The sequence below is a fragment of the Anolis sagrei genome, chromosome 4 (genome assembly GCF_037176765.1).
Source record: "Anolis sagrei isolate rAnoSag1 chromosome 4, rAnoSag1.mat, whole genome shotgun sequence".
NCBI lineage: Eukaryota > Metazoa > Chordata > Lepidosauria > Squamata > Dactyloidae > Anolis > Anolis sagrei.
The window spans coordinates 139,174,666-139,199,031 of NC_090024.1; the positions used below are offsets into that span (position 1 = coordinate 139,174,666).

The 24,366-nt window shown below is 37.8% G+C and overlaps 1 protein-coding gene across 4 annotated transcripts in view; it reads right to left on the reverse strand.

The window, feature by feature from the left end:
- Positions 1 to 24,366, reverse strand: part of RALGAPA2 (Ral GTPase activating protein catalytic subunit alpha 2) — a 158,284-nt gene that overhangs the window by 15,719 nt on the left and 118,199 nt on the right. For all 4 annotated transcript variants that reach the window (XM_060774081.2, XM_060774080.2, XM_060774083.2 and 1 more), the window contains one exon: positions 7,430 to 7,551. In XM_060774081.2, the coding sequence (XP_060630064.2) occupies positions 7,430 to 7,551 (122 nt within the window). The remainder of the gene's footprint in view (positions 1 to 7,429; positions 7,552 to 24,366) is intronic.

Below are 24,366 nucleotides of genomic sequence, written 5' to 3' on the forward strand. Positions count from 1 at the left end.
TCCTAGGGACTGCAAATTTAGGTGGTAACCTGCAGGCAATACATTGCTCATCTTGGGTCAAAGGAATCTAAATGATTTCTTTTTCAATGCAGAAGGGATTTCTGATCCTGGTATCAACAGGTTTAAAGAGCCTTGCTTGTGCATATGGTTGCTAACAAATTAGGTCTGTGCAAGTTAAAGGAAGAACGGTCATTGACAGGTAATCAATTAGCTAGCTCTGCTTTTTTGCTTTTTCTCAGAGTAGGCTGTGAATATAAGAAAATGCAGTGAGGACTGAAAATGAAAGATGAATTGAATGTCCAGTGATCTGGTGTAATTCTTATTTATTTCAGAAGATGTTAATCATGGCCATAGTTTTTAAAAATTATTTTTAAGCTCTACTCAGTTTTGAAATTTAAAAAAAATCAGTCTCCCTTGTGAGAGACTTGGAGGCTTTCAGATGTATATCTATGTCATTGGGGTTTTAAAGTGGATAATAAATGCACAATTATTAATACTTCGTAATTATTAAGACTTCCTTCTGTTTAGTCCAATTTCTCTTCTGTGATTGCTATATTCTCACAGTGTAAAACCAAAAACACTTGATAGCTAAAAAGTCTTCCCCTTTTTCTACTAGGAAAAGGTCTTCTGAAACTGTGATTCATAAGTGGAATGTGGCTGTATGTGGCACACTATCTGTTTAGATGATGCTTATGAGGTCTCTAGTAACAAGTAAGGACTCCCATACAATTTCTCAAGTTGTTTTCTCCCTCGTATCATTTGTACATTTGTAGAGGTCCCATCTTTTCTTGATCTATTACTACAATGCTCATTTTCTTCCACTTTTCTGAAGGGCTAAACACTTGTATCATTTTGTTCCCATTTTAGTTTTATCACTGAACTTTTATTTCATTCTTTGAAGGTTGCATAGTACTAGCATGAATCAAGGTCTAAGAAAATTGCAGCATTTTTATTGCCTGGAATGACCCCAAGACACTTCTTCCTTTTTATGAGCAGCTGCTGCTTGGCCCTTTAGAAAAGTCATAATTCTGTTTGTATCAGTCTGTTGCCATAGAAATGAATGTGATTGCACAAATTCACATCCACAGACCAGAAGATGGATAAGAACTACAATTGAAAGGTGACATTATCTGGATTAGACAATCCAAAAGCAGCAATTCAGTTGCTGGGAGTTGAAGAGATAGAGTGGGAATCAGCATGACCTTAATGTGATCAAGGAAAAACATCCTTTCAACTGAAATGCAACATTTCACCTGAGCTATAAAAAGGTTGGAGAGTGGGGCCACCTGTTTGTGGAAGATTTGTACCTACTAACTGTAACTATTTGGATTTATTATTTAATTTTGTGAAAGCCATAAAGATTCAAAACCTGAAAATAAGTCCCCCACAACTTTCTTGCAAATAATCTAGTCAAATGTGGACTAGACAATGCTACTATTAGGTGGATCTGTAATTGGTTAATCAACCAAATCCAAAGAGTGCTCACCAATGTTTCTACTTCATCCTGGAAATAAGTGATTAGTGGAGTGTTGCAGGGTCCGGTCCTGGGCCTAGTCATCTTTATTGATGACTTAGATAAAGGTTTAGAAGGCATGCTTATCAAGTTTGCAGATGGCACCAAATTAGGGGGGATAGCTAATACTCCAAAGGACAGGATCAGAATTCAAAATTACCTTAACACATAAGAGAGCTGGGCCTAAACTAGCAAAATGAATTTCAACAAGGAGAAATGTAAGATACTACACTTAGGCAGAAAAATTAAATGCAAAGATAAGAATGGGTGACGCCTGGCTTGATAACAGTACATGTGAAAAAGATCTTGGAGTCTTTGTGGACAACAAGTTGAATATGAGCAAACAATATGATGCAGCAGCACCAGAAGGAGTATAGCGTTTAGATAGAAGAAAGTCATGGTGCCCCTCTATTCTGCTTTCGGCAGACTTCACTTGGAATACTGTGTACATTTTGGGCACCACAATTTAGAAGAGATAATGACAAGCTGGAATGTGTCCAGAGGAGGGTCACTAAAATAATCAGAGGTCAGAAGATCATGCCCTATGAGCAGAGTCTTAAAGAGCTGGGTATGTTTAGCCTCCAGAAGAGAAGATTGAGAGGAGACATGATAGTCATGTATAAATATATGAAAGGATGTCATAAGAAAGAGGGAGCAAGCTTATTTTCTGCTGCCCTGGAGACTAGGACTTGGAGCAATGAGTTCAAGGATTCCACCCGAACACTAGGAAAAACTTTCTGACTGTAAGAGCTGTTCAGCAGAAGAAATCTTTGCCTCGGAGTGTAGGGGAGGCTCCTTTGGGGGCTTTTAAACAGAGGATGGATGAGAATCTGTCAGGGGTGCTTGATTGTGCTTTTCCTGCATGGCAAGGGGTTGGACTAGATAGTCTTCCAACTCTATGATTCTAGTATCATAGTCTGTTTCTGAATTCAGGAATTATGGAGTTTTCATACATTTATATATTAAACAGGATATTATGTCATTTAGTTTTTGTTTGGTGCAACTCATACATGTGAATGGGCATTATGCAAAACAGCTTTCTATGGGACTGTAACCAAACTCTTTTACAAGAGTTTTATCTATGTTAGATAAAACTCTTTGGTTGGTCTGATTTATCTATGTAAGACTGCCCAGTGGTCAAGATACAAAAATATTAATTCTTTTCCATCTTACTAGGACATCATTTCAATGAGAATTGAATAGCTCATATATTCTTTAATTTATAAAACATGTTCTTACATTTTTTGTTTGAGTATTTTCCTCTGTTTTATTTCTGAGATATGTGTTGAAAGCCTTTCTTGTAAGTGAAGGGATGCCACAAGGACCAATGTTGGGTCCCTCTTCTTCATTTCATTCTATACACTCTCTCTCTCTCTCTTAGATTTTCAAAATTTCTGATTTGGGTTTTTAGCATCACATTTATGCAGACTACACATATGCTTTCAAGTTTAAATCAATTGATGCCTTTGTTTGGAAGTCTGTGATGGGACAGACTTATTGAACATTGGACAGACTTGATGCCCACCTAAAGCTGAATATGGAAAAAATGACATCTTGGTGTTTTCAGCCTGGTCCTCCTGCAGTCCCTCTTTTATGCCCTCCATTGTGTTTGCAGGGTTGCATAATTGTTCCTGTTTTGTTTTTTCACCACCTTGGAGTCCTACTGAATGACTTTTCATCTTTTTTTTTGGGGGGGGGGGATGACAGCAAAGATTTAAGTAATATCTATCTCTTGAACATTTGTAGAATCCATAGGTTCTTGACCATTGAGACTACCCATCTGTTTGTCCAGGTTTTGGCTATGCCGCTCCTACTGAACTGCCTACTGAATATTTGCTTGCTCACTTTCTTCTTCTCTGACTGTAATTGAAAAGTAGCTAGAGTGTTTTAAAACTACCTAAACACTAACAATTTCTTCATTGGCTACCAGTTTGAGACAGGACCTGTTTCAAACTTTTAGATGCTGTATTTAGGGCTCTGTGTGCTAATCTCTCCCAATCCCTGGCAGTTCATCTAGCACAATAAATATCTTCCACAGATTTAAGATCTACCAGACAAAGCAGTATTGTCTTTTCTGTTGATGTGCCCAGATCCACTAATGATGCGTGCTTTTCAAGACGTGGTCTTAAGAACATAGAAACTTGAATTTGTAATCAGAGCATGTATATTATTTCACTTATAACTGGAAAAAAGTTGCATTCGCTCTATCTATTCTGAACATTAGTCTTTCTTTTGCAAATCATTAGCATGCACATGAATGACCTCACAGTGAACAGATGCACTTGGACACAGCAGCGATTAGATCAATCCTTTTGGCAATCTAATATGCCCATTTCAATTAATCTTTTGAGGTACAAATGGCAACTTGGACATTTTGAAATGTGTTTTCTGATATGGATTTCAGGATGCCAACATCACATAAGCTGAAATTCACATACCAGCACCAAAATATATCTATTATTAACTCTTGATTTAAATTATTTGAAAAGTAAATACTAACTTACTTTGGTGGAACATTAACATGTCCATTAATTAAGGAAGCTAACTATGAACACAGTATATGGTTTGTATTTTTCTAGTTCTATTAATTCATTAGGCTTTGAGGGAACTTAATGAGCATCCTATATATTTGACAAGTAAGGTGACAATATTCAAGGAAGTGTCTGAGTCACTTACTAATGAAAGAGCTTTGTTTATAAAAAGTGTTAGCAGATTGTCATTTTCCTTTTCCAAGATCTCTGAACTGCCCATAGGATGCATAGAAGAGACAAATGAGCATCTTTATTCTTTCCATAACTTAGCCTAGTGCCATATGATGTATTTCTTATCTTGTTTGCCACAGTATTAACTCATATAATTTCATTAGGACACAATTTTTATCTTACATATAAAGTGCAAACACGATAAAGGATGAGGTGTGACATAATTTAACTTATAAAAGTAGATCATGTTCCTATATTATAGTACTACTAACCACCACCACTACTACTTATATTCCGTTTTCCTTCGAGCTCTGGCTGACAAGAATTAAAACAGAGAAATCTGAAAGGATACATCATACAAATTAAATTATTAGTAGCATTAAAATGAATTTAAAGCATGCTCATTAAAAGCTAAAGTACAGTATATGGTTAATACAGTATAAAAGTGAAAATCTAACTGGCCAAGATGGCTAAGGATCAATTAGTTGAATCCAACCTTCTTCTTCTTTGTTGTTGTTATTGTTATGTACTTTCAAGTCAACCTGAGCTTATGGAGACCACATCCTAGGGGTTTTATTGACAAGGTTTATACAAAGGAAGTTTGCCATTGTCTTACTCCAAGGTAGGTAGAATGTACGATGCCTAAGGTCACTCACTGGGTTCCTATGGCTGCACAGGGATTTGAACTCTGGTCTTCCAGAGTCCGACTCAAGTATTATACCCCAGTATCTTTCCTCACCAGACGAGGGAGGCTGATATTACATAAAACTAATCTCATATAACCACTCTTTAGCTGGTATTGTGGTTGTGTCACTAACTGATGGAGGCCTAAATGTGGTGTTAACTTAATTATTCAATAATAGTTTTGCCTGCAGATTGCTATTTTCAGATCTCTGAGATTTGATGAAAAAAGAATGGTTTACCTACAAAATCACATTTCTTAACCCTAGCACCATATTGTTAGTGCATCTTAGATTTGAAATAGATGGTCAGATTGTAATATTGTCAAGAATGGTATATAAGGCTTGAATGACAATACAGAATACTGGCTAGAGTAAACTTGCATGTGGATGATGATGGTGGAGAGAGCAAGAGTATACAATGTTGTAAATGTGGGAATTGAGAGGATCAGATGGTATCAGGTTTGGATCTAGATGGGGAGAGAGAAGGTCTAAGTACTGAAACATGGCACTGTGAGAAATTGTGTATTGCACAAATGTTTGACTCTAGTTATGAAAGTGTTTATGGCTTGAATGAAATAAAATACATAAATATATTAAATTGTATTTCAAAAAATTACAGTACTAATTTAACATAATCACCTTGATCACTAGATACACCAATGCCAAAGCCTAAGATTTAAAAGGCTTAACAATGAATTATATTGGACATGAGAGGAACTTATGTTAAATAAAAGCATGCAGGATTCAGTGGCCCTTGGAATGGCTTCCCAAGAGTACTGGATGATGCATCTAGTTATCTTTTTAAAGTAGCTCCAGCTTTTTCTATCATTCTGAATCCTAAATTATCCTGATAAATTGGTTTTATACTGAAGGATGGGATAGTAAATTTTCAACCAATATAGGCTCATCACAAACACAGAGGCTAGAAAATCTGGGCAACTTATTTTCTAGATAGTTTAGCCCACTGAGAATTATCCCCTGGGATTTTACATCTGAACATTAACAAACAAAGTGCAAAACACACAGGTGTGTTCTGTCAGAATACTGGAGTGGTTTTTTTAATCTCTTCACAAAACACAACTTCCACATATAATAAACACACACGCACACAAACAAGGCACCTGTGGTAAAAGGATTACAGTAGGGATTAAAATATTTTGTTGACTGCTCTATTACTAGTTTATTTTAAATTTACCAGTTAAATTTCTTGATAATATCCAAATTAATAGAACTTCTACCTTTTAGAAAGCAAATGACAAATTTTGTCTCACAGTTTTGGCAGGATATGTAAAGAATTTAATTCACAGCTGCTCCACATTTTTAATAGAGAAAACATTAATCAAAGCTTTACTTATAAGCTTTTCTGATGTTGTTTAGTATTCCAGTTCAACAAAGATCAATAGAGGCCATCCCCGTCTCTTGACGCCTCTCCAGGAAGCAGAGGTGCGATTATGTAAATAGCAATGGTTCCTCTATACTTCTGCCAGCTTGCTTATCTCCAAAGCCTTCTGCCTGCTGCTATTGGCGACCAATACAAGTACACGCATATACCTCTTATCTTTTAACAAAGCTTGGAAAGCTCATGGTCTGAAACCGGCAATGTTAAACAGTGACGCATGCCTGATTTTATTTGTAAAGTGATTCATTTCAGTAAATTTAATTTGTTATATTTCTTAGTTCAGATATAAAGATAGTCAGTCAGTTAGAATAAGAGAAAGAAAACAGATGCGCCTAAACATTCACCAGGGTTTGAGATAATCCATCAATTCAACAATCCAACACAGAATCATAATATAATTAGGAAGAGTCAGTTTCACAAAATGGGTATAAACAGGGAATAAAGGAATTTGCATTAAGAAATCCATCTGGTTTGCCTCATGTCCCTTCAGTAAGATAGAGTAATGAATTATGAAACAGACCCTCAAAACAGAAGGCTTCTTTTAAAGCACACACACACACACACACACACACACACAACCCATCGTAATGTTAAAGATCCAGTAATGTATAGCATGCACAATCACTGGCATTACGGCTGCCTAACAAAACCCCATCTTTACTGTTAATCCTTGGTCCTAGTACTGAAGAAGCATAATCCCCATTTAGCATTAGAAGCAGTGCTTTCTACTGTGAGGAACTATTTTTCAATAAATATGCGCTGATTCATGAACAGGTTTTGCACAACGTATTCTCAGCTCAGCAAGAAGCCTACACTCTTGAATGAATCAAAACACATTAGTGAGAGAAAGTTCATTAACCTTGCTAGCTTCAGAGGTTAACAGGATAGCTAAAGAAAGGAACTGAGTGAACAGCTCTGATGCAAAACAAATTAAAATGAATGTCATCACTCCTTTTGATATTCATTAGCTAATTCGGAGGGAGAATGCTCTTCTTAAATTTGCAGCCATTTATCAGTGGAAAACAGATGCACATCTGCGATTCAAGTGCTTCTCTGTGGTGGAAATAACAAGAACAACAACAGCAACTACAATAATAATAGTAATAATAATAATGACACTGATGAAACTCACCACATCCTCCAAGGGAATAACTGGGAGAAGGAGAGAAGACCTGAGCTGCAAAGTCCTCAAATGTCATTACTTCTTTATGATTCTGGATTATTGCTTCAAGATATAGTGCTCTTTCCTCATAACTGTACGAAGCTGGTTAAGGAAACTCATAGAATAATAGGGCCAACCATGCCCAAGCACAATTCGAAGTACTGTAATCATTAATATCTTTCTGGTAATTAAATATGCATGTTATTGAAACTGATGTAGTCTTTCATCTTCAGTACTAAACTAATTATGAAAAGGGCTGGTTTCCAAACTGAATTTTGACTTCAAAGTAACAAACGAAAACAATTGTGCAACCACGAGGAAAAAGGTGTTACAGTCATATTATTCAGTACTACTGATTATTTCTAGATAAATTAATCATTTAAAAATGAATTTAAAATAAAAACAGAAGAAAATAAATTGCTTTATTTAAAATAGAAAGGTTAATATAATTATTAATCAGCTTTGGAAAGTCTACCTTGGAAGATTTTTTTGGTACACCAGAAATTTCTCATTTCTTAATGTACTCAATTAAAAAAAATAGGACATATGTATACCCCAGTCTTAATTATGCTGACAACAAAGCATCTAAAACCAACAGTATCGCCTTTTAATTAAAACCCAGCAACCTGGAACACACGCCATTCAAATGCATAATCAAAAACCAGTCACCAATAAAACTTACAAGCGTAACAAGCTGAAGCAACTTTCCAGCTGTCTTAATAGGACCCCTGCTTGTGATAGCTTTTCATAGAGGAGAGAGCAAATCTCTCTCTTTGTGTGTAGCTTCTGTTTTCTTTGAAGGTGAATCATACACTTCAAATAGCAGGATAACATTCTGAACAAACCTACAACAGATTAAAGCATCTCACGTATGATTTTATGAATTAGACCCCCAAAGTAGAAATATGACCTCATTTCCTGTTATGATTTTAAAATGGTTTTTCATATTTTTGCCATGTTTTCCAAATGTGAGAAAACATCTTAGTTTTATGTAACACCTGCAGGAAAAGAAAAAAGGTGCCAAATCTTAGCGATACTTTCATTTATATAGGACACCATACCAAAAGTGGATGCTGCAATAGTAAATGGCTTGAAAGCCAGCTTTGTGCAGACAAATCAAAAACCTTTTTACTTATGAAAGTCAAAGTAAACAGAGCATCGCCTAGAATAGAAACAAGGTGAAAACATTTTCAAATACATGTTTGGTGTAATCATGGCACAGCAGTAACATGCACATGAATGTTCGAACAATGATCCTGCAGCCATTTTTATTTACTTTTTGCTTTCAAAGCCCATTCTAGTTGGTACAAGGGTTGGCCTGAGCACCCGGTTGTATTTGAGGCTGCTTTACTGTTACAGGCTGAACTCCTGATGACTCTTGTTAATGAATAGGCTGCCAAACTTCCTACGAGAAGAGGCACACGCCTCAAATCTATTCTAAAGGGACTGACTGATGCCATTCAGATCTCATTATGGACATGCTTATTCCGCATAGCACTTGGCTGTTGCCAAGGCTCTCTATTCCACACTGACACAGCAAGCCGCTGGTCCTGAACAGCAGGATGTTAGGCCTGAGTGGCCGTCTGGTGCACAGACTTTCTGACACTAAGCTGGCACGTGCTAGCGCAGCAGGAGAAGACCAAGCCGTGACAAATTACTGGAAGAGCTAAGCTAAACTTATGGCTGAAAACCACCTGAGCCTGTGGACCTCTGTGGGCCTGCCATCTCCTCTCAATTCCTCTCTGGCCCTTTTAGTCAGAAGTCTGTTCATGGGCTCCTTTCAATCGAGGCAGATAAACTGGAAGCTCTTTTCATGCTGTGCCTAATAACATCCTCTAAAAAGGTTCCAGACATCCAGCACATAAGCGCAGAATGTAATAAATGGAGGAGGGGACCACGTGGATTTTACTAAGATACTACAAAATGGCAAAAGAATTCAAGGCAATAATGAAATGAATAATAAAGATTCTTTTTCAGAGCAATGTAAACATCCACACAGTAGTAATGAGAGCAGAAATACTGATGAGCAACAATACTGCTCCTCCAAGACATGAGGAAATCAACAGCTAACATCGCTTAATAATTGGATTACATGTATTAACAGTTTAGTTATACATAAAATAGGAAAATACTCCAATTAAAGACAAATTTGAATATGACAATTCCTGTAAACTAGGGAGCCAGAAACAAGAAGTAACAGGAAAGCCAACGTGTTCCCAAATTTCTACTATCTTTTACTCCCACAGCACTTTTAGCCTGATTTCTGCTTATTCTACAACAAGCAGAGGACATATAATGGAAATGGAAATATAGTTAAGAACTAGTGAGAGATATTTTAATTTGTTTGCACTTGTAAAATTGGGAGACAACTGGAAAGAAATGTCATAAGAGAGGAAATGTGAGTTAATAACTTTCTGGATTTTTGGAAGGATGTAAAAAATTTGTTGTTGTTGTTTATTCGTTCAGTCGCTTCCAACTCTTTGTGACCTCATAGACCAGCCCATGCCAGAGCTCCCTGTCACCCTCAGCTCCTTCAGAGTCAAGCCAGTCACTTCAAGGATCCCATCCATCCATCTTGCCCTTAGTCGGCCCCTCTTTCTTTTTCCTTCTATTTTCCCCAGCATCATTGTCTTCTCTAAGCTTTCCTGTCTTCTCATGATGTGGCCAAAGTACTTCGTCTTTGCCTCTAATATCCTTCCTTCCAACGAGCAGTCGGGCTTTATTTCCTGAAGTATGGACTGGTTGGATCTTTTTGCGGTCCAAGGCACTCTCAGAATTTTCCTCCAGCACCACAGTTCAAAAGTGTCTATCTTCCTTTGTTCAGCCTTCCTTATGGTCCAGCTTTCACATCCATAGGTTACTACGGGGAGTACCATTGCTTTAACTATGCGGATCTTCGTTGCCAATGTGATGTCTTTACTCTTCACTATTTTATCGAGATTGGTCATTGCTCTCCGCCCAAGAAGTAAACGTCTCCTGATTTCCTGGCTGCAGTTTGTGACTGCAGTAACTTTGAACCTAGAAATACAAAGACTGTCACTGCCTCCACATTTTCTCTCTCTATTTGCCAGTTATCAATCAGTCTTGCTGCCATAATCTTGTTTTTTTATGTTTAACTGCCTGCAACCCAGCTTTTGCACTTTCTTCTTTCACCTTGGTTAAAAGGCTCCTCAGCTCCTCCTCGCTTTTGGCTATCAAAGTGATATCATCTGCATATCTAAGGTTGTTAATGTTTTTCCAGCAATTTTAACTCCAGCCTTGAATTCATCAAGCAAATGTAAAATGTTAAGAAAATAAAAATCTAAGAGGAGTTGTGATGGCTCATTTCAAAGGCCTATCTGCTAACCAGTTGCCTATGAGAAATGAACAAGCAGGTAAATGCAAAAGCAGCCACTTCCTTGTGCTCCGTAGCATATGAAATAGAGGCACTTATTTTCACTGATATTGAAAAGAACATATGGCTCACATCCTCCTAGTATCTTACATAAGCATGAGTTGCCTCCTACAGGAAGTTGTCATTTTTGGCCAATGTTTAATGTCTATATTCAATTGAAGATTAGGAAAACAGAGTTGTGTAATGCCATTGTGTGCTGTTCCACATAAAACACGGTTATGCATTGCATAGTGTTGCATGGTTGTGCACTATACATTAATGTGCACTGGACTATGCATGTTTGCAGTTCTATAAAGAGGTAGAGTACTGCAACCAATGAATACCTTCACAAGTGTAAAGTTAAATTGCCTGTCTTTATCTAACTTGTTTGTGGCTCTGTTTTCAAGATTACTAGTAGCCACTGATAGACATATCATCTAATAATTTGGCCAATGTGCTTTTGTAGCTCCCCAAGTTGCAAGTCATCATGAATTCATATTTCACAATTTAACAATTGCCACAATTTAACTATGGGCTGTGAGAAGAACAGGTCATCTGTTTTGGTTCTCCTACCATTCAACTTCAATTGATCATCAAGGCTCTAATATTATAAAGTCTCAGGAAAGCTTCTGCTTACCTGGTTTCCTCATGTTATGCATAATCTATACACTTCTATCATGTCATATTTTATTCACTATTTCTTAAGCTAAAGAACTCAACAAAGAAGCTCCTGTTTTGTAGCAGATTTTCTTTGAAGAGGGTGAGGTGGCAGTCCCTTGTGATATTATATTTTTTTTTTCCTCAGGAGAAGGCGATGATTTACAGTATCATATGCTGCTGACAGTTCTATAAAGACAGCTCCTGTAATCTGCTGCCTTTCAAAACTGTCTTCTATGTGCTGAGTCAGGTTCTGAGTCTGGGCACACAAAAAACTGGGTGACCTGGAAGGCGCTAAACAGACTGCGCTCTGGCACCATGTGATGCAGAGCTAACCATAAGAAATGGGGCTACAAAGTGGAGTCCACAACACACGCATGTGGAGAAGAGCAAATCACAGACCACTTACAACAATGCAACCTGAGCCCTGTCACATGCACAATGGAGGACCTCCTCACAGCAACACCAGAGGCACTCCAAAAGGCCAGCTTCTGGTCAAAGGACATTTAGCATAATGCCAAGTGTTTAACTTTGTTTATTTTTTAAATACATTATAACTATACCCCCAGTTCGCTTCTGACATGATAAATAAATAGCTAAAGAACTCAGAAGATTACAACTTGTTTTCACACAGCAATTTCTTCTTTGCTGAGGGACTGTGCCAACAGTATTTTGAAAGACCAAGGGTGCTTCACTTAATTGAGACAGTTAAGGAAATGACTTTAAACCAATAAAATGAAAGCTTCCAAGTGTAAACAAAAAGTCTAAGAAAACTGTTTTGGATAGCTCAAACAATGGAAGCAGCCAAGATACATTCTATACTAGCCACTTATGGATTGTAGGCAAATAGGAACACAAGTCTGCATAAAAAGTGTAGTGGATATTCAGTTAATGAATTATGATAGTGCTAAGTCACTGGCCAATGATATAATGGAATCATTACTACATAGGTTGAAACTTTGTTCTGACCAGTCTCTCCCCCCCCCCCCCCTTCCACTGGACTCACCTTATAAGCGTATTGCAGTTCCCTCAATGTGGCCAATTCTGTTGTTATCCAAGACTGGGAGGATAAGCAGGAATATGTCCAATTGGGTTGCTCTGAGTTTTCCGGGCTCTATGGCCATGTTCTGGAACATGGTCATATAGCCCAGAAAACTCACAGAAACCCAGTGGTTCTGGCCATGAAAGCCTTCGACAACATATGCCCAACTATCTACTTTTTGCTTGAGATGCTGTATCTGGCATCAACACAGATCCTTATAATTCAGTCGCAAGAAAACAGCTGTATGTGTCCCTGCTCATTCCAACCTCCAACAATATAGAAATAGTGGAGGTGGGGAACTACACTCTTTACAAAGTTAGCATTTTTTGAGCTACATGATACGTTTAACCTATTACCTTGCTACTACGTGTGTAAACTGAAATGCATATAATAAAGAGCCAACATAATGTAGTGGTTTAAGTGCTGGTAGGATTCAGGGAGATCAGGACATTGAATTACTACTCATCATGGAGACCCACTGGTGACCCAGGACACATCACACCCTTTCACTCTTAGCCGACAGTGTTAACCTCATCCAAAGAAGACACTCCCATGCACATCAGCATAGTTACACTGGCTCTCAAAGATGAACAAACAGATGCATGATGGACACTAGGGCGTTGGACAAAACCCAATGCTTTGTTCCTACAAGTCAAAGTGAGAAGGAGTGCTGTGTGTTCTTATGGAATAAGTGTCTGAATTAGTGACTCCCTTAGCACAACTATTTATATGCTTGAGAAATAAAAAGACACAATTCTGGGTTGTTTGATTAAGTAAAAAATAACCAAAGTACTTCAGATATTATTTCAGTATTATTTTACAGTTATCAGAAGATTGTGCCAAGTACTGTAAATAAGGACACCACATCATATTCTTAAAAACCATCTCCTCATAGATTATGGGCAGAACTTCAAAGGCACCATACACATTATCAGTTACGGATCAGTGGCATGCACAGCTGTGTCATTTTACCTGGAAAATTTTGGGGGAATTCTGTAAATGCTCAAGATAAGTTAAATCAGATAATGCTTAACAATTGTCCAACTTGTGTTATTAAAATCATTCTGTATTCCAAATACAGAAAAGGAAAAAATAGATTAAATGTTAGATTTGTCACCAATTAGCCTTTGGTTGCTATTGGCTATTATAGTTCAATGTATGTCTGTTCATATGTAAGTCTCACTACATTCAATGACTGTTACTTTCACCTGAGCACTGTAGAGCTGCAGCCAAAATGGTTTCCTAAAGATGACTTGGATAGACCTACAGACATGGTCCACATAGGGGCCCTCTCTTTAGCTGCTGCCGAGGTAGGAGGGAGTCTCCACTGTCCAGTGGTGCCAAATACAATTCAATGCCACTGGCAGCCATTCTAAACAGTCCTGCCTGCCCTCTGCATCACAGTGATCTCTGGTGATCCATGTCCCACCTGTCAACCATCAGGTGCACTGACTTTAGCTGGGGTGAAGGGGCACTGATGGAAGGAGGAGAGGAGAAAAGCCCTCCTCCTCCTTCCCATCTCAGTGCAACATGGGGGGGGGGGGGGGGCAAAGGGAATGCTATTCCATGTCCCCAGGCTGCTCAAACCCAAGAAATATGAAATGGCAGTGGGGAAAATAGCAGCCCATTCTGTTTTCAGAGCCAACCTAACTGTGCACACTAAAATCCGAACGTTCCCCTGACCTTGGGTAATGCAGGGCTATGCTTTAGTAATGTTGTCTTGCCTTCTGTTACACTAAATCAGCATTTGGTCACCATGGGACTGATCAGCCTCTTCACCAACCTGAGTGGCTAGTGTAGATGGGGCCTAACTGAGGAATGGATAGGAGGAATTGATAGACCAGGAAGAACCTAGCCATAAAGCTAGTGGATTTTGCTGTCCCCCCAGTAGAAGTCACTGCACCCTGACCTCTTTTTATCTGAAAACATAATCCTTTTCTTAATATTAAAGATTTGACTGAGCATATAGTGGACAAGAATTGCATCTTACATTCCCTGCATGCAGCAACAGGTAACCTCTACATCCAACTTTTTCTAAAAAGTAATTCTATCCAGCTATCAAGTATGATCAGCTCACCACAGAAGACGGATGCTAAAAATGTAGTTACTGATTTCTAGGGCTCCCAAATTGAAAATGGAAGAGGGCTTCCACACATTTAACAGTTGGATAAAAGTGAGAATTTAAGCAGGTACTGCTTGGCACAGAATGCTAATATGGAATAGTCGTTTTGGTGACGGATTAGGACCCTGGAGACCAGAATTTGAATCCTCGCTCAGCCATGAAAGCCCAGTGGGTGACCTTGTTCAAATCCCATTTTCTCAACCCCAGAGGGATGCAAAGGCAAACTCCCTCTGAACAAATCTTTCCACAAAAGACTTAGGGTTGACGTCAGTCTAAAAAAACTCAAAGGCATACATCAACAATTGCTTATCATGCAACCAAGTACCAATATCTGGAAATTCCCTCTTCTGTCCAACCATGAAGGTTATAATATCTGTCTTTAGTGTTCAGTCCAGCAACCTTATGATATCATTTAAAGTGGCAAGATAAATGACTCTGTTACATACCTAATGTATCCAGATTGCAACCTGAAAATAAGTGGTTTACAGTTACCCTTTTTTGAGTCATTTTGGAATTATTTACTTAGATTTGTTCCACCATTTCTCTCAACATGTAAAAAAATTAACAAACCACAAACTGAGAACCACACATTGTAGACACCTGGTCAGGGTTACTGCTGCACTTAAAAGAGTTGAAATACCATAAAGGCAAGAGTCACTTCCAGGGGCAACATTTCCAGTTTCTTGCCCTATAACCATACTGTGAACCCATGCTGTTTACTCCACTGTAACAATTAGAAAGGCCTAACAGAATAAAATTTATTCTAAAGAGATTATTTTTAAAAGCTCCAAAATCAATGTTTTATTTTAAATGCATCTGTGAAGATCAACTGAAGACATTTAACATTTCAGTTAACAGAAACAAGAAGAAACTTCTCTATGTTTTTCTCTTTCCATAAAACATGGCTTTCTTTTAAATAACTCAATGATTAGAAATAAAACTGCATCAACCTTTCCACATGGTCTCTAACAGAACCCAAAACTGGTTAGTGATATAGTGCCCAACAACATAATCTTAGATTAACATAATTAGAGCCTACTATCAACAGACCCATGCTCTGTAAAGGGTTGGGCAACTGTGTGGGAAGTAAAAGGCATTTTCTGTCCCTCTGGATCACACCATGGATGAATGATGTACTGGAAATGCACTGCATCACTACTGGTTCACACAGCCAGGATCCTATTGATAGCTCCAATCAGAGTAAACCCACTAAGTGAGCTGCTGAATGATGAGTCAATACTTATGTCAAATCCACTGATGCACTCTGGTGAATGCTAAGAAATGTCACAAGAAGAGGAAATGCAGACAGCACTTCCACAGGTGTCTCTGGCCTCAACAAAGTATCCCATGGTAACTGTCTGTGCAGGCTCCCTCCATCTTTGGTGTCATCTCTATTGTCAGTACTATGCAGGGAATAACCCACTGCTGATCTTAGTGATCCCCAGCAGTCCCCATGTTCTGATCGGACATCAGAACGTGATATACAAGACACCTTTCCTGCAGCTGAGAAAACTCATCAAATTGCCCAACCTCCATATAGGATGGTATTGATTATTTGTCAGTACCACCCTACCAGGCTCTCTCATTCTCTATATACTGATATTTTTTTCGAGCTTGAGAGGCCGTTCTTCACACTGTACTCGACACTAACATTATCACTCCTGTTCCTCTAAGTATTCCTTCTCCAGCACCTGGGCTTCTTGACCCTACATTTCCTACTGGAATGATCAACATTATTACACCCAGGAATCGGACAGGTGATTTGGGGAGGAATATCATCCTTCCCACCAGTATTATTCCAATGTCAACTCTCATTCACCATGTTGCCATTGTAAGACCCATTATTGGGCTTGAGCAGCTACATCTCCTGTGTTTACCCTTCTCTCAACTGATGCTGTGTCTGCTGTACCTTTCAGCCCCAGCCTCATCTCTTGACATAGACATCTTTGATATTGCCGACTCGACCAGCTCTATCCAGTATTATAGAGACACTTATGAGAGGTCTCCAACTGCAGATGATTTCTGATATGGTATAGATCAGATGCCTAGACTGGCTGGTGCTATGGGCCACCAGGTTCAACTATCTGCTATGATGGTTGAAGATTCGCTCTTCAAGGTTATTAAGTGCCAAGCTCCCCCATTCTTGCCTTATCTTCTGCAAATAATGAAGTCGTCTCCAGTCCCTCCAACTTCCTGGAAGCTTAGCAACGTAATAGATCTCCCATTAGATGAGGTAGGTCTCTTGCATACCTAAATGGATGCCAAGCTCAAACATACTCATACTATGAGAACAACTGCTCACAAGTTCAGCTTTCTGTCTCTCAGTCTCTATCTCCAAACCTTGCTGGACTTCTCCATCATTTCCACCTCAGTCCACTGCCCTTGAGACAGAGCTCTTGACTGTAATTTCTACTACCGGCTGGGAAGCTGTTATCCATTCTTAACCATGAACATCAGCCTTGTAGCAAAGGATTCAACTGTACAATGTGGAGGGTTTGACAGATAGTACGCTTGCCAATGCCACCACACCATATCTTTCACAGTCACCTTTACTATTTCCATCCAGCTTGGGCATCCGATACATCTGATATGCAGGTTATTGACTTGGCAAAGTGGGGGTATGCCATCCGGTTTGACTCCCTTCTCCATACAGGAATAATTTGGCCAACCTGACTGTCACAGATACTTTGGGATAAGGCACGATTTCATCTAGAAAAACATGTCATCTAATGTGTTCCACTTGCTCTCTGTGAAGGAGTTTCTGTTACCAAGAAGGATGGCAGGGTGTAACCCATCCTCAATCTCAGGTGTATTAACTCATGAGTCAACTTCATCAATTTTGCATGGTGACCATCAACTCCATCCTTCCTCTTTTGCAGATGACTGACTAGTTTCTGACTCTGGATCTCAAGAAGGCATATTTCCATATCACCATCAGTCGGCTCCATGGGTGTTTCCTCTATTTCACAGAAGAAAACCATGCCTTCCATTTCTGTGTGCTCCTTTTCCAGTTCTGTATGGCCCCTCAGATCTTCATTGAGTGCATGGCTGTTGTGGAAACAGGGTAGTGTTTGTTTCCCATACATACATGACTGGCTAATCATTTCTCATTCTTGGATCTGCTGCTCCGTGACACATCACTTGCTGTCTCCTCCATGTCCAATATCTTTTTGTCAACATATTAAACTCCTTCTTAACCCAAAGCTAAAGCCCATCATCATTTCGATATCTGCCTCCTTCAGCCATGTTCTCATTTACATAAGAACAGAGAAACAGCCATATTGAATCAAAGCAAAGGACTATCTAGTTCAATATGTTATTAACAAGTTAGCCCTGTTCACAGCAATGATTGTGACTAAGGACTTTATTGCATGAACTTGCTATTCCTCTATAGTTGTGCTATCATTGAAAGCAGATACATACTGAGTTGGGCACCTTCAACACTGCACATCTCTTCAATAGCACAACTGTTTTGGTTTGCCAATTTGTGGTCCCGCAATCATACTTCCACATAACCTCATAACACTGCCTTCACTTTTCCTTCATATTTTATTTTTAGAGTAATCTTGCAATTTCACCTTTTAGAAATGAACAAACAAGCAAATATAACTGTAAAAAATAAAAAATAAAAATCTTGAGAACAGCAAGAGGGAGGGGGGCCAGGGGTAAAAGACGAGGTTCCCACCCATTATGCTACTTTATTGGTGACACACTGGCACATAAAGCAAAAGGGGCCCATTGTAGCAAGGGAAATGATGGAAACATTGCGGATGAGGAGCTATTGATGGGTTTTACTAGGAATAGGAAAATCACAGGCAGGAGGCAGACTGGCAGCGGAGTGCACATGGTGTCATGTGATAGAAACTTTCACCAAAGTCCAGCCACAATGCCAGTTTGCCTGCCTTGTGTCTGTGACTTCAGCATCAACCACTCTTCTTCCTCACCCTTTCTGTTAACTTTTCAATTTGATGGAGTCTTCTGGATAACTTGAAAGATATTCTATTGTGTGTTAACTGATCTAAAGAAGACATTGGCCCGATTGGAATTTTTAGAAAAGATAAACCACATCCTAATAGTGCTTTTTGTTTTTGTTTTGTAGTCCAATTTAATATATAAGTATCAGTCTAAAAGACAACTATACATATAGACCATGGTGAGTTTCCTTTTCAAATCGGATTACCTTTTTTTAGCCGTCACCTCTTATGCTAAAGGAATGCTACACTGTATATTATAATATTTTCAGATTCTTCGATATTTCAATACCTCAGTATAGTTCTCAATATTTTGTTTAACAAAAGCTCTTGATGCGATTTGGTATACAACTTCTTGGTAAGTCTCTTACTTAATGCCACCATATTTCAAAATTAACTAGATTCACTTATTTATATATTCCTCTAAGCTCAAACAAAATTCAACTACAAAGCTAGTAGAGTGCGTGTATATGAGGCAGACAATCTTCAGGGCAAAACAATGACTAGCAGTTCTGAATGAAAGGAGTGAAAATTAACATTAGCACATCAAAAGCACTCCTCTGTAAAAAAAAATGGCATGGTGCACACTTTAATCTTTTTGACAATCTATTCATGAATTGAACTGAATTCCATTTCCGACACAAATGGGAATGCACAGCACAAGGACATCTTTGCCAACAATAAAATAAGCACCATGCAGAGTTATGGTACTGCAGGCTTTCAAATACTCAAACAAATTGCCAGTCATTTTAAACTAAAGACACAGTGTCAGAAATTTCAGTTTCCATAATAAAAAAAAATTACACCAAATAACTGCTGGTTATATATTAAATGTTATTTTCAATTCAGTGGCCTTGATCCAAGGAATCAGAACAGCTGGAAGCTTTCCTTTCTGTTTTGTAGGGTGGCAATACTAGTGGTAATTAGTGTGTACCATAGCTGTAGATGCAGGCTCTCCCAAACTTCTTGCACAACATTGCATTGTCATAGAGTGAGGGTAGACCTATAGGAAGTTCCTATAAGCAATGGCTTCTCTAGGCTCATGGTTGCTTCACTATATAAAGTAACAGAAGATTTCTAAAATAATATTTAAAACTGAAACTGGCAACAGTTTAAGAGAGTTACAAAATTACCTGAAGTAAAGTCGAAGATATCTAAAACAAAAATAGACCACTTCAAAGACAACTATTAACCTCATGTTAAAGTATAGATTTTAGCAACTGGACTGGAGAGTATATACATATAGTCTAAGAGAATGTGCCTATAAAGGAAGTGAATTATTTAGTTGCCATCTGTACTTTTTAAAAGTACACACACACACACACATATATCCTTAAAAAAACGATTTTTGCTGCATTCTGCTTATTTATTGTTGTACTGATGAAAATTGAAATGCTTATTTGGGAGAAAGAAATAGCACCAGTTAGTTTTAAAGGTGCAACTTGATTCCTCTGTAAGCTCATAAACACTCTGCTTTGACTTTTAGTACCACTGAAACATTTATTGATATAAAATGTTTTCTCATTTGGTTTTAATTGATTGTTTTTTGGGGCTTTTTAGTAATGCTTATATTTTTGTGAAATAGATAATTCAAGCTTATTTTATTACAACTGAAATTACAAGAATGCATATTTATTATTGACTGCTTCATTTAGTTCACTAATTTCAGTGGTGTGTACTATACTGGATGGAGTTTGGGGAGGAAGGAGCTTCCTATAGTAAAGAGTATTTTAAATAAGGAAAATTATTAATACACACACACATAGAGAGGGAGGCTAGTGCTTAGAATTATTTACATACTAATTTAGATAATGCAGTTGATATAAAAAATAGACAGAAAAACAAGTAAGCCTCTTAATGAAAAGCATTTTAGTATCTCATTTACATAAGAACTTCAACTGTTAAGTTCTACCCTAGGCTACCACTTAGCTCCAGATACTGGGAGGTGAGGGACATAGAAGGCACTCTTAATATAAATTGCAATGTGGTAGGTCAAAGTGGAGGAAGATGGACCATTGGCTTACCTTGGCCTCAAAGGTTAAAATGATTCCCTGAAATGGAAGGGTGATGGGAATGTTGTAGCCAACCAGGATCTATTTATTGTTCCAGTGTGCCTTCCCTGAATAAAGGAAACAATCACCTGCAAAATATCCTGAGAAGCGCTTTAATTACCCGTTGGGTTGCTCTCTACTTTTGATTTAAAACCTTCCTACTAGAGACATCATGTCCAGCATTTATTTTTAAAGTTTTAACTATTACATCTGGCCCAGCCATAGGTTTTTAAATCACTGTGTTATTGTCTATGTGTGAGTTATATTAATTGTATTGTTTATTTTGATTTTTCCTTGTTGCTTTTATCGATGTGTTGTTGGGCTTGGCCTCATGTAAGCTTCCCCAAGTCCCTTGGGGAGATGGTGGCGGGGTATAAATAAGCATTATTATTATTATTATTATTATTATTCAGGATCTTTGCTATTTGACAACAGGATGCAAGTTTATCCATGGACTGGGGGGGGGGGGAAATCTGAGGAGACTTGAAGAGGATTCTGGTCGGAATTTTTCAGATCCTGAAAAAGCTCCTTTAATTTTCCTCTTGATCTTTCAAATATTCTTTCCACCCCTAATATCTTCTAGCCACATCTCAATCTTGTCATGATGAAGTTTCAGTTTTTCAACTCTTTATCTAGTCTATCACTAACTTCAGACATTAGTTTTACATATTTACCATGTGACCTAGAGTAGATATTCATTAACACATTTGTGGTACACTGATAAATACCAAAGAGAAGGAAGCAACTGAATATTCAATCTGAAAAATAAGCTTAGGAACCTTCATTAATTTTAGCATGTTTTAGATTGGGTGTAAATGGGAGCAAAAAAGTAAGGAGCTATGTGCAGGAGCATGTGTGTCTATGCCCCTCTTCCAATCTCCTAACATCTAGGTTGGGAGGCTGGATATTATATCTTCACTACTCTTTCCGTTTCTCCTCTATTCATTTCAGCTGCTATTGTCATTTTCCCCTTGAATCCACTTCCTAGATCCATCCCTTCAATATACTAAAACTTTCTATTATCAAATCATTTAATTGTAAATGTGAGTAATTTCTTTTTCTGCTTATAAGAAGATAATAAGATGAAGAAAAATAGCAGGACTATTAGAACATAAAGTAATATCCCAAATGAATCACTACCATCCTCAATAGGGCTTGGACGGAAAATAAATGATCTGAATCCAGGAATATTTTAATTTTTCAGCGATGTTATCATGCGTTTCTTACAAGTAACAATAATTTCCTCATGAAGAATATTGATGCACAATTAATAAAAAAAACCTTTAAAAATAACACACACATACAATGATCTATGGTATAATTACAATAAATATGCAATGTCATTTTCTTTAAGATTGCTTTGTGTGTGGAAGGGGGGAACAGGAGGTGAAAGAATGCCACTGTAGGAATATATTTTTTAATTGCACAAATTGTTGGCATGCAAGTTCTATTCAACAATTGGAAAAATAGTACACGCCTTTTATAGGGCACAGAACACATTAAGAGTTCATTAATTAAACAGTGCTTGTGGAACAGATGGAATAGCTATCTGGGTTCTAATTACTTTAAGTTGCACAGAGGTTTGCTGTCCTTAATGAGCTCAATAAAATGAATGATTAGACATCAATCACAATTAAAAATACCTATAAGATGGGCTGAATAATCATGGTAACATGCCAAGCACGGGCACACAAAGAACAACAGGCATAGCAAAACCTAATTAGAAATAAAACAACTCATCCCAACCTCTGGGAAAGCTCGGGGTATTAGCACTACTTCTTAATGTAAACCCAAGAATTATAGCACATCGTCTTTGAAATATAAATGAACAATCGGAGTCATTGGTTGCAGAAATGCTTCAATCCCAACTTTTTGAGTATATTGAATATGCTTTTTATTGATTGCTATAAAAGCCGACTCCTCCACTTTACAGAATAGCATAATGGGGCTATATTTCAGTCCCATTCCTATGAAGGTCTACAAGAATCTACATGTAATCCTGACTCTTACTTGCTCTGGTATCAGCACGCGAACCCTTCTCTAGCAGTCCTTATTCCAAAAGCTTTTGGAGCCCCAAGATCTAGATCTATATAGATCCTGGGATTGGCAGTTTAGGAAGGGGCTCTGAATATTCTCGGCCATAGAGTTCTCCTGGAGCCTTTGACCAAACTCCAGGATTTCATAGTATGTGGACATGGTGATTAAAGTGGAATAGTAGTACCATATTTATGCAGTATGAATAGTCCCCCACACATTTCCAATAATGACTTTAGTCCTTCCTTACATGAATTAAATCTTTTTTTTTCCCGGACCTTCTGAGACTAAAAACATAACAAGCATTGTAAGAACAGCACGTTACATAATGAAAAGATATCTGTCATTATCATACAACATATCAGTTGCTTCTTAACTTCCTCTTCTTCAAAACACTTTGCCTGCACTTAAAATGGGAGGGCATCTCCTTCATCTAAGAAACTAATAAACTGGTTTTATATAATGTCTCCAAAAGGACAGATGGGATTTCTACCACTCTCAAGACATTTTCAGACATCAAGTATATACAGCTAAAACTGCTGATATCAAAAAGCTACTAACATGCCAAACTAAAGGCTTGCCATGCCAAATTTGTAATTATTTTGAGAAAAATATTTTTTGAGAAAATATAATGGGTTGGACTCAGTTTTGGAACAATACCAGTTAGCAGTCAATCTTTCACATTTGAATGTCACTTCATGTTAAAAAAAATAATCTTTTGAACACCCTTTTTATTACATCCATTCACTACATTAATCAAAAAATCTTTCCTACACACTTGTATTTCACATGCTGTCCATGACATTATCTCTCTGGAAATATAAGAAACATAAGTGTCTGAAGCTTTTTAGCCTGAGGGGTTAAAAGTGTGGGTGTGGAAGTGGGCTTTTGTTAGAAAAATTAGCAATGCTATGAGTCATTGTGCATTAGTGGCAGAATAGTTTTGCATCTTGTATGAACCCAGACACCATATGCCATGCGAGGACCTATTACTTTATTCGGTGCCATTGCTGACAGGCAGACACGTGGATATCCCCAATGGAAAGACTGTCTCTTCTCTGTGGTGAGTACAGGAACCCAGTGATCTGAACACATCAGACATTGTAACTAGCAGCAGGAACAGCTGGTAAGCTAGGAAGAAGCAATGGCAATACAGAGCTAGAATGTTAATGAGAATGTGCGAGCTCAACCACAATGCAAGTCTCAAAGGGGGGAAATCAAATTCACTTTATTTTACCAAATCATGCAGCCCAACATTTGGATCTTTTCTTTTTCTTTTTGAAATAAGAAATACTGATTCGTATCAAAACATTAGTTCACACACACAAAATGAGAAAATATTGATTAAGAACCCTGGGATTTTTCTTTTTAGGACATTTTTGTATTTTCTTCCTTTTATTTCCTAATAAGTAAAATGGCACATTCTTGAGTCACTAAAGCTTTATTTAACTCTTAAGCTAAAGCAGGTCCACGTTTTGCGTTTTTCAGCACTATGACAATTGGAATTATTTCAGCCAGGTCATATAAAGAACAAACAAAACTGTGAACATGACTACTCATAATTTACTCATGTAGAAGTAAATAATTAAGACTGCATTGTACATTTATGTAGTTTTATAAAAAAAACTAGAATGCTTAACATATTTTTGTAAATATC